This window comes from Hippocampus comes, unplaced genomic scaffold (genome assembly GCF_001891065.2).
Source record: "Hippocampus comes isolate QL1 unplaced genomic scaffold, H_comes_QL1_v1.1 scaffold123, whole genome shotgun sequence".
NCBI lineage: Eukaryota > Metazoa > Chordata > Actinopteri > Syngnathiformes > Syngnathidae > Hippocampus > Hippocampus comes.
Genome location: NW_017804997.1, coordinates 1815590 through 1827690, shown reverse-complemented (window position 1 = coordinate 1827690; position 12101 = coordinate 1815590). Strand labels below are relative to the sequence as shown.

At 42.2% G+C, this 12101-nt stretch overlaps 1 protein-coding gene across 1 annotated transcript in view; it reads right to left on the bottom strand.

The window, feature by feature from the left end:
• LOC109530232 (leucine-rich repeat transmembrane neuronal protein 4) overlaps positions 1-12101 on the bottom strand; it is an 83637-nt gene that overhangs the window by 63138 nt on the left and 8398 nt on the right. The window contains exon 2 of the mRNA XM_019893846.1: positions 9949-11507. Coding sequence (XP_019749405.1) covers positions 9949-11507 — 1559 coding nt within the window. The remainder of the gene's footprint in view (positions 1-9948; positions 11508-12101) is intronic.

Genomic DNA, 12101 nt, shown 5'->3' with positions numbered 1-12101 from the left:
AAGATATCTGAAATTATTTCTACAGGATTGTATAAACGAAATTAACATACGTGCGCGCTGGTCTGGCCGGCCGTGCTCCTGTTTAGCAGTTAAATAGCAATTAACTTACAGCGCATTCTCTGTTTTATCCAAATTGTTTGTTTTAAAACAAGTATTCCTTAGTTTAGTATCCGCACATTGTTTTAGAATACATTTTTTAAAACATATATTGTGGCAGTCATCAGGAGCACACACGATTGACTGTAAACACGTCTTTATTCCACGACTGCCGACAAGTGGATCTATTCTGAACAAGGACAGAATAGTGTCCACCATAATATTTATTAAAAGAAAAATAAATAAAAGTCCGCGAGAGAGAAGCCCGACCCGAACCTGTTTTACTTCCGCATTCCTGTCGTTTTGGTCCGGAGCAGAAATTGCACGTGTGACCGCAAGTGGAGCTGCTTCGACGCAGCGCCGGAGTTGTCACGCTCAGCGGCTTTGCACGTGTGAACGCTCCACAAAATTTGCTCCGGTGTAAAATACATCGCAACAAAATATTTCGGTGCAGCGTCGGACCAAATGTGTGCCGTGTGAACGGGGCTATAGAGAGGTATAGACAGCGCTTGTTGCCTCATCCTAAAAAAGTTAGTACTTACTTATTGTGTCAGCTACTGATTTTAGCGAATGACACATTAACCGCATTTTCATGTTAATTTAGTGAGTGATTCAACCATCCAATGTTTTCAGCACAGTCGTTTAACAAAACTGTTTTTTTTTTTGTGTGTGTCTCTCTAGCTGTCAATCCATATATTTTTAATCAATTGCAGGGACATATAATCAATCTTTACTGCCTGCCCACTACTAGTTTACATATAGAGTTATTTAAAGACTAAAAGGCAATGGACAGCATGAATAAATTCAGCATTTTGAAGTGACATCCAAGTTGGAGTATGGTAAGACTACACATACATATTCATGTTTATATTTTACCAAGTTCATAAGAACCAGCAAAAGCGTGTGACAATTGAATATCCTTAAGGCACGCCGGAATGAAAGAATGACTTCAATTTGTGGAGTGCTATCTTTTCAAGTGTCTCATTGTAGGTATTAAATAAACTACATCCCAAAACTAGGTCATGCAAATCAGACTAACAAAGCCGACTGGAAAAAAATAGGGAAACTAAGAAAGGGGGAGGATATAATCCATCCATCCATCCATCCATCCATTTTCCAATCTGTTTATCCTCACAAAGGTCGCGGGCGTGCTGGAGTCTATCCCAGCTGTCTTCGGGGAGGAGGCGGCGGACACCCTGAACCGGTTGCCAGCCAGTCGCAAGGCACACATAGATGAACAACCAGCGGCGCTCATACTCACACATTTGGACGATTTTGAGTGCCCCAATCAACCCGCCATGCATGTTTTGGAATGCGGGTGGAAACCGGCGCACCCGGAGAAAACCCACATAGGCACGGGAAGAACATTCAAACTCCACACAGGAAGGCCGCAGCCTGAATCTAACCCTGCACCTCTGCGCTGTGAGGCCGACGCGCTAAACAGTCAACCACCGTGGATGACATCATTTGATTCGGAAAACACATGCCAAGATGTTTGAGGCATCACAAGATATATTATGATAGTTGTGAAGAAAAGATACAATGGCAGTGAATCATTGTTTAAGACACGAGATGTGGGTGAGTAAAATGGGGTAGACCAAACAGATTTACAGCTCCAGATATATCTGCAAACTGCACTGTAGCACTGAGTCACACCGAAGCCAGCAATAGCGCCAAACCTTTAAAATCTTCCAGATAAGACACCTGCCTATTGCTGGGATCCCCCCGCATTATAGGAAGAAGAAAGCCATTGAAAACAACCCCGCTTGTTTCTTGTCGGGATCTGACATGTGTCCTAAAGCTCAACTACGCGAAATGTTCAAAGAAACACAAGTGAAAGTAGACGATGGCAAACATACACAGAGAATCGTCAATAATAGCAAGAAAATATATGAAAGGAATCGTTTTACATTCATCTAATCTCAAACCAAAATTACTTCAAAAATGCAACCAAAGTCTCTGTCATGTTTCTCTTCTCAGTTTGTTTTGTGCTTCAGATCAAAAGATCTGGTTTTCCACCGGGGATATGCAAAGTGGGACTGCAGTACACTGATCCTTTTTGTTGTCGACTCTATTGTCAATGACGCCGTCATGAACTACTAAATCTTGCGCCAAGCCTCAAGATTCACAGCGTATTCTACGTTTCCTTATTTAAGCCACTTTCCTGTCATCCCCTGAGCTCTCTGCGGTGTACTGGGAAGGTTCCATTCCTGAAGAGCCTTCTTGGATTCCCGGCGTTCTTGATCTGTTTCCCCTGGGTGCTTTCCACTCACTCCATCCGATGAAACCAGGTAGACTGCTAATTTAGTTACGGAGTTACTGTCATGTGTTATTTTAGGGTTTCAGAGGCTCGGTGGGCTTTGCCTCCTGTAGCACATCTGTCTCGAATCAGAATCTGCGGCTTTATAAGTTTTAGCTTGAGCAGATAGCCAGTGCCGGACTACTCGCTTGCTTACCTCTATGTTGTTGCTTGCCTCGTTGAATTACCGTTCGCATCATTCTTGCCCACCGTAGCCCGTGTGCTGATTTTTTTTTTCTCGTCTCCTGTTGCTTCTGTTAACAGTAAGTACATCAACGGGTTTGCTTTTGTGTTTTTGTTTTGACTTTGTGTCTGTTTTTTGTTGTTGATTGGTTCATTTTTCATCGCACGGACCTTTCGTTGTGGCGCTTTTGGTTAGTTGATATTTTTTTTGTACCCTCGCGTTCTTATGAGCATGATGTGCGCTTTTATTTATTAAACCTTGTTTATTTTCCAATTAATCTTGAGTCTGTTTGTTGCGGTCTGTATAAGCAGCTTAACTGTTCCCGACAACCTCACTTGTATGGTGAATGCGATCACATCTTTGGATAGACATTTGACACACAAATACAGCAGGACAATGAACTAACATAAATCGTAAAATATTAGGAACGTGCCAGTTTAAACCAATCCTCTCCAGCACACAAAAATAGCTTTCAAAATAATACCTGAATTGAATCAGTGCCCCTATTAAACATATTCAACAGATATCTGAACACTGAAGGGAGGATTTATAATGCGGTGGTTGTGTTGTACAGCATTAGTTTATCTTGGCACACCTAATTAATTGGCAAGGGAACACATAGGGGAGAGAGTGAGAGAGAGAGAGAGAGAGAGAGATGGTGGGTGGTGAAGAGGCAGACAGATGAGAGAATTCAATACATAGATAATAATGTATGTAAAATGACCTTGATATAAATAAAAAAATCTACTTCAGAGATTAAATCCCACGAATGAAAGAAAATACTGCTTTATAGATTACTCACATTGGCTAATTAGCAGGTATATACAAAGGTAATAAAAACAGCACTGATTAGACCATCGCGTTTTTATCTACAGGATGGAGCCGACTGCTTCATGTGGGACAGTAAACCGCTTTCGCCTTCATGCCATCAGTACAAATTTGCATATTTGTAATAGGCTTGCTGAGTATTTTTGTCCCTTTCTTTGGCTTTTGGGATGTTTTCAAAACATTGCTTTTATCTTCAGTCTGAATCCAAATAAATATGTGACAAATAGCTGTGAAAGAAATTGTAAAAAATCCACTTTGTTGACCCCGCTACGCACTATAGTGGATGAGTTTGTGTGACGACTTTGCGATCACATATTCAGCCAGTATTTACCTGTAGGTAGAGCAGTGCTGGCATATTTCTGCCTTAAATCTGCCCAGGCGGTGTGCTCAGGGCGTCATAACCTGTAAGCTGCCCAGTGATCAACTACATTGTGATGCACGGTCGTCTTTCAAGGCAATGCGGTACAGGCAGTCTCTGTTGCCTGCAGGCGGACTTTTGTCTGGTCCTCCAGTGGCAACATGGGCAACGGTAAAGACCAGCTCATCTGCAGCAGCATCCGCTTGCTTATCAGCTCAGAACATATTGTCACCATTTGGTCGAACCCAAAAAGATGGCAAAACATGCACAGAAGGCTCGAAATGACGGGGGAAAAAAAATAACAGAGCGCGTACGGTGAGGGTTGAGGCTGTATGTCATGGATGGGAGGGTAACTAATTAAGAAAGGTGGTTGGGAAATAGGTTTGCGGTGTTTCCGTCTGTCACCCCCCCCCCCCACACTGAGCTCCATGTCTGTCAACCAAAACCATCCCTCAACAGTGTGTCCCATATATTGTCCTACATATTTCACATCCAGTCATTGGAATGTGTGTTTTACTGTCAGTTCAAGCTACTGTGGGGCTGCGCTGTAATTGCTCACTGAAAGCATTGACACATTTTGATGCCTGAGTGCAATTCGCTGACACCCACATTGACTACCTCAATCAGATATGTATTGTGCATTAAAAAAAACAGAATCAAACAAACACATCTTGAGTAAAATGCATCTTTACAGTAAAACCTGCATTGCAACAATGTGTTTGAATCATGTTCACCAGCATACATAAATCCTGATGTACATGGCCTGTTGCATCCAGCAAGGAATAATATTTTTTAATATTTTCTTGTCAGCCGCGGCCCCTCCCATCAAGAATATATTTGCAACTTCTCGGTAACTGTCCTTCACCTAAATCCTTGGTCCTGTCTGGAGTAAAGTAAAGAAAACTGGTTCCACCATTTGTGGCCTGATCAACATTCCTTGCCTACAGCAAGTCATTGATTCTGGGAGGGAAGCACAAGTATCCCCACTCCTTTTGCTAGCACGATTTTATGATCATCCAAAGAAATTATTATATGCTTCAAAGACATTTAAAAAAAGAAAACAAGGCAGAGAAATCAAATGGACAAGGCTTCTCAGGTCACGGAAGAGAACTCTTTATGATCTTCCTTCAAATGTTCAATTCCTCTTCACCCTTAACTTCGACATCGCTCCAGGTCCACTTTCCCATTTCTTTTCTCTCTCCGTTCCCTTACCTACCCCCTTATCTCATTCAATTTATAATATAATGCCTCTCAAGGTGAATTAATTCACAGTCGAAAAGAGAACCAGATTAACAGCCACCAATTTAATAGCACTCCAGCAGACATGGATGGAGGAGATTATTCAGCCTTCATCAACTGGAATGGTCATAGGTTGCAAGCATCAATATGCCAACCCCGAAGCTTGTTACCCTAATGTTGATTGATGCACGACAGAGGATTTTTGACTAAATTGACTTGATTGTCCTCCTTTCCATAATTGCGACATTCTTACAATCGTGCTGCAAAAATACAGATTGTTCGATCCCGTGGGTCCTGACAAATGTTCGGTCGTTTTTTTTCCATTACTGCAAAGATTTTGGATTCATTCTATATTCATAAGATGGTGTTTCCAATTTTCATTAGATGTATTGAAACGCTATGCAGCAGATATACAGGTATATGCTATCTCCTGCATACCTTTTCAAATGGACACGAGTGGCTTCTGCTCTCCATTCCAGTATTTCTAAGTGCTGATTCTCTTCTTCACGTTGCAAGAAATAGCCAGTGAATCCAAAAAGGCTCCCCGAGTCACTTCACACGGTCTTGCGGTATCATCAATCCCCAAAATAACCAAGGTGTCAATTCATTCATTTGTATTTGCATATGTTCTCAACACCTTGGACATACCGTGTGTTACTGGAATAATAAATTCAAGTAAGTGGAGATCAAAATCCATCAATCACACGGGGCATTCACACTCCTATGGTAAAGCACTGCACACTGACCATTGCGATGTAACTCGGTCCACACAATGCAAATGAATGTCGTCATAAACAGGTAATTAAATGAAACAAAATAACACATGCATGAGATTGTAAAGGACAAAACGGAATAGGAGGTTAAATGTAACCTTGTAGAATAGCCTAGTAGGGTAGAAAGGGATTGATGATTTGTCATATGTAGCCAGCCTGAACCGTCACCTCCTCGCTGGAGAAAGATCAAACTTAAAAGGCACCAAAATTGTCATTCAATTTTAATCTAAATTTTGCACTTCCAAAAACCTTTCATCTGATCTCTTTGTGTGAACATTATAAAAGTCTGGGAGCAGATTTCAATTCCTCAAGTGGTTCGATGTTTGATTTCTGCTGCTGTTGCAGTTTGTTTGTGAACAGAATCTCACCCAGAGACACAAACTCCACGAGTGATTTTGACATGCTTGGCATCTCATTATATTCGTAAGAAATTATATCCAAGCCCTCCTGACACACCGCTTGGAGATATTGATGTCCGGGAGTTTCCCCACATGCAGCATGTAAAGGCTACGACAGCTTGCTTATTCTTAGAAAAATGTCTATGTTACGTTCACTTTCCTCCGCAATTTAGTGTGTTTTCATATTTGTTCTCAGAATCGCACATGTCAGTTTGGAACCCATCATCATTCATGAAGAAAAAAAAAAAAGGGGGGATTTCACTAATCATAGGATGGACAGCTGATAACGGGCAGTGGTCTGTGAACTGATGCCTGCCAGTCTGGCTGTCAAATCCGACTGGCTGCTTCATTTCTTGAGCCTTCTGCGGACCCTCTTGTCCGCCTGTCGACTGCTCCGTCCCAGTGAAATGGCTTCTCAATCTCACATGGGCCACAATCACTGGCCTACCCCTCACACTTTAACCTTGTGTGCCCTATTTCGCTTGTTAAAATCATTGTCTCTATTCTGTCAGTAGCACTAAACTCATCTTGATGAATAGGCCTGCTTTGAAAACAATCTGGGAATATTTACAATACAACATACATACCGGACACATCGTACTAGGTAACTTAACACTTTCATTCCACAATACGTACTTGTACGTCTTTTTAAAATTAGGCCCCGCCTACCAAGGACGTACTTGTACGTCAAAGTCTTTTTTTTGCGTCAATCTGTTAATGAGAATAAGCCGTTTGCATTGTAAAAAAGCGACCAGTAGGTGGCAGTGGTGCCTCACGTGCTTGAAATGCATGCTTTTAAAAAACGCTTTTTCACCGTTTTTTGCCCAGGAATCGCCATTTCCATGAAACTTAGCCATTTTGTAATGCCGATTGCTGAAGAATAGAAAAAGATACTGAAACAAGAGAGTCCAAACTTTATTTTGGTAGGCTCCATGTTGATATAGCATTAGAACCAAATATTCTGTGGGCCTTGCAAGATCAGTCAAAATCCAGTAAAACGCTGGGATTGAGGGAGTTGCTCCAATGAAAATGGCTGGGACTGAATGAGTTAATGTTCAATTGATGTAAATGCCGTAAAATTAAGAGTAAGACCAAAAGTTTGGAGCAAAATATGCTCAAAGTTTGAACACATTTACAAATTCAAACAATTATCACACATCATATGAAAGGAACTGTAAGTTCTCGTCGACGTAAGATGTGTGTTCTACATTTATGAACTGATGCCTACGGCCCCTTATGTTATCTTCAATAATGACAACAACAAAAAAAGCAATTAGGTCAATCCAATTTAAACCAGCAATTTTGGCATTTTTCGACACTTATTCTTAAAATATACACATAAAGTTACAGTGACTCACATTCTCAGAAGAAAAGACTGGCAGAGTATCAGTCCATAAGCAAGTTAGCCAACGTTAGTGAGTATTTCAAGCGAGCACAACTAGTAACATGAATTGAATGAATCAGGATGCAACAAGAAAAAAAAAAAAATCATTATGGAAGGGAAGTGGGGGGAATACAGCATTCGTTTCCGTACTGGAGCGCTAACATCCTCATTAAGCTTGGATCAAAGTGTGAGGTGCAGGAAGCAGTGGCATGGAACCAGAGTGTGAAACCAACAGGATTAGTGTATGAGAGAGATGGTCTCTCAAGCGCAGAGCATGTTTGATGTCTCCCACATGGCTAATTGTAGGCCGAAAAATCAAACTTTCAGGAGTGTAACATCTCCGAGAAATTACAAACAGCGAAGTATTTGTGTTAATTTCGTATTTTTTCCAAGCAATTACCAATCTGACGCTGACCTCTGACTGGAGAAAGAGAATGTCTCAAAAAATTGACACCATATGGTGTTGATTTAATATGTTAAAAAGACTTTCACCCAACACATGCTTGCACTCAGAGAAAAGTGTTAACATTTGTTGTTTTTGTTTTTTTCACTTTGGCTCGGATGGAGGGATGGATGCTTTGTACAGTTGGAAAATGTAAGTTACTGTATATAGAGAGGAAATCATGGAAGGATTTGGATACAAATTACTTTTTTTTTCAACTATTTAGTCCTTAACTGTGTCACATTGCGAGGTGGTGGTGGACCCCAAAAAGCAGGCAAGAGGGAGGAGCAGGGTGAACTTGAAGAATTGAATTAAAACACAGAGAAAACTAAATCCTAAACAAACAAAGTCCTGAAAACAAAAAGAATCCAAAGTAGTAAACAAAACCATGACTGAAGCAAAAACTAACCATGACTCAAACATGACTGAGAACAAACATGACAGGAGCAAACACACAAACACAATGACCCGACAAGGAGGGGTCGGGCGGGAGCCCTTTTATATTACTAAATACATAACGACCAACAGGTGTGCAGCTGCAGGGGAGACATGCAGTGCCACCTGTTGGTCACAAACAGAATCATGACAAACTGAGTAAAAATGAAAAAGGAAATGAAAATGAATTAAGCCACGGTAATTTGTGGAAATTGATAAAATAAACACAAGACTACATTTGTGGAGCTGTAATCCTCAGGAGCTTAACATCTGTCCAAGGAACACAGAAATGGAATAGTATAACAGTGGGAAGATACAAATGAAATATTGATGCTTCTCTCTTTGTCTGACATACCCAAATTCAAGCCAATAAGACTTGTAGGAGAGACATGGGGGCTGTGAGGTGGGTGAGCGCGTGCCTCCGAATGATTTATGTCTGTACAGGGGCAACCAAATGTAGAAACAAGATCGAAGCACATTCTGAAATGAACTCTGGACTTTGCGAACTGCTGACTGATAGTTGCTGTCAACACTCCACCACAGTAAAAGATGATTCGTGGGACAGCCATAGCGAGACATCGAGAAATAAAATACAGTGCAACCTCATGCTCATGAATCCTTTCCGTGACTACATTCATTTGTGAACTGAAATAAGGTTTCCCATTGAAAAACATAATTTGCTCCGGCCACAGAACAAGGATATCCATCCATCCATTTTCTGAGCCGCTTGTCCTCATGAGGGTTGCCGACATGCTGGAGCTTATCCCAGCTGTCATTGGGCAATACGCGGACTACACCCTGAACTGGTTGCCAGCCAATCGCAGGGCACACATAGATGAAGAACCATTCAGGCTCACAATCACACCTAGGGACATAGAGTGGCATGCATTTTTTTGGAATGTGGGAGTAACCGGAATACCCGGAGAAAACCCACGCAGGCAAGGGGTGATAATGCTGACTCCACACAGGAAGGCTGGGGCCTGGAATTGAACCCTGCTGCTCTGCAGTATACTACTACTAATAATAATAAGAAGAAGAAGAAGAAGAAGAAGAAGAATAATAACATGGGGGTGGCGGGTGGGGTGAAGCAATCTGCCATTTTTACAACAATATTGGTTACAGTTGTCATGAAGACAATCCCCCTCCAGTAAAATTTGAATACAAGAGATGCCATGGGCATTCACACACAGCGTTGATATACTTCACCCCGTTCTCCAACATGCAATACTACGCCCAGAAAAACATGAAGTCAACATTATTTAGGCTTCTTAAAAAAGGTGTTCTGTGATAAAGCAAACAACTTGAGCAGAACTGATTGTGTAAAGTAAGACTCATCTTATTTTCAACACATGATGCTTACAAATTAAAAAATAATCAGACGACAGTATTTTCCTTGTCTGTGGCTCTTTTTTTTTTCAAACAAATACTCAATGCAGAGTAAATAATTACCTCTGGTCGTTTCTGTGTGGACAGAGTTTTGTTTAGGAGGAGTGGCGGTGGTGCGGGTCATACCTCACATTCTCGGGAGCCTGAGATGGTGTAAGTGCAGGTTCCGGTCCCATTGACGAGAACATCCATGGCCTCTGAATTGTTGGGTTTATAGTCCACATAGTACTCCTGCAGGGGAGAGCTCAAGGTGCGTTCCGTTTCTTTTGACTTCTTGCGCCGCTTGCGGGCCGTCGAGGAATTCTCCTGCAGTTGCTTGACACTGCTAGGATAGCGTTTCCACGATACGTAGATCACCAGTAGGATCATGGCAACAGACAGAAACAGGGCCACACTTCCTGCAACAATCTTATGAAAGGACACAGGCTCCAAATCTTGATCTGGGGGAAGTGCTGCTGGCTCGGTAACCGCTGATGAAGTTGGGCCCCTGATAGATCCTTCAGCTCTCTTTCCAGAAGGAATAGGTGAAGCCAAAATTGCTGGGTGATGTTCAGGCTCGGAGACATTGGCTGGAGTGGGGGGAACGCTTACGGTGAGCGTCGTCACTTGGTTGGACTGGCAAACCCCAAAAGCTTCAACAGCATCCATCACTTTCTCACCTTGGGCTTTCTTTGGAGAGGCACATATCATAGTGGTCTCCTTTGCACCCCGAAATTTCTTCAGCCAAGAGACAAGAGGACAAATGGCTGGACCACAGTCCCAAACATTCCCAGCCAAGCTAATTGCAGTGACGGAAACCCAGGCATCAACCGCCTCTTGGGACACATTAGTCAACTTGTTGGAGTCCAGATTGAGGGTTTGTAGATTGGGCAAATATTGGTAAATGGCAGCATCAAGTTCTGACAGATCGTTCCCAGACAAGTCAAGTTTTTGGATGGAAACCCAAATCCAGGTGAGGCCCTGGCTCATGGAGCGAATGCGATTCCACTGGAGGTAAAGTGCCCGCAAATTGTAGAGACGAGGAAAATGTGAAAAATTGATCTTTGAGAATTGATTGTGTTCCAGGTGCAACTCTGTGAGCTTGACTAGGCCAGAAAGTGCATTCCGAGTGATACTGCGCAAGCGGTTGTAACCCAGATCAAGAAACTCAAGATTCCTGCAGTCTTGGAAGAGACGCAGTGGAAGAATCTTGAGTGAATTAGAGCGGATGTGAAGACTGAGAAGCTTCCGTAGTCCTTGAAACTGGCCTGGCTGCAAGACTTCCAGTTTGTTGTATGACAGATCAAGGTTACGCAAATTAGGTACAGGATGGAACGTGGTGTTGTGAAGCGAAGTGATCTTGTTGGAGCTCAAGATCAGTTCTTTTAGCCTGCGAACTCCCTGGAATGCCATGCCATCTACAACCGTGATGTAATTGTGGTCTAAATAGAGCCAGATGAGGTGGTTCAGGCCAACGAACTGGCCGGCTCGAAGGTTGACGAGGCTGTTGTACCTTAACGACAGGCCTTCACAACCTCCTGAGAGGTTCTTGGGGACATCACGGAATGCACTTGACTCACAGTACACAATTTTGCCATCGCAGCGACAGCTCTTTGGGCATGGACGCTCTGTTTGAGCCGGGCTTGCCGCGAGCCACACCTGCATCAGCAGTTGGAGTATTATCCAACGACGTTGCAGAGCAGAGCCTGCATGGAAAGGAAAGGAAAGGGAAGGGAAAAGCGTTAAGCAGATAAGCTACACAACCTCAAAAACATGTAACAGTAATATGTAGTAGTATGTTTGATTATAGATGTACAGGCCTCCATTTCACAAGTGGGCTTTCAATTTCTAACAAACTCATCTATATGCATGTGTGAGCCAATACTCATGAACATGAAAGAAAAGTCCCATTTCGGCTTGGCATTTCGTCATATTCACCCATAATGAAATTGAAATGCAACCCTACCCTGCTCTGTCACCTTTGGAGTTTAATATGAAAGCTAAATGGTTTGATCAATTGTCTGTCGTAGGATAACTTGATGTCTTCAACAGAACTTCAAACATTCGGAATTGTTGCAATGACCTAGTAGTTTGTGATTTTGTAGTTCCACCATTTGTTAAGGTATTGCGAATTTCTCCATTGTGAGACAAAAAAAGCTTTTTTTTTCTTCTTCTTCTCAAAACAGACTTAAAGCCTACAATCAATGAATTATGCCTGCCCTTATGAATTCACATCCACCAGCTGACCAGCCTCTCTGTGTACACCATGCAAACTCCACCCACCCATATATATATATATA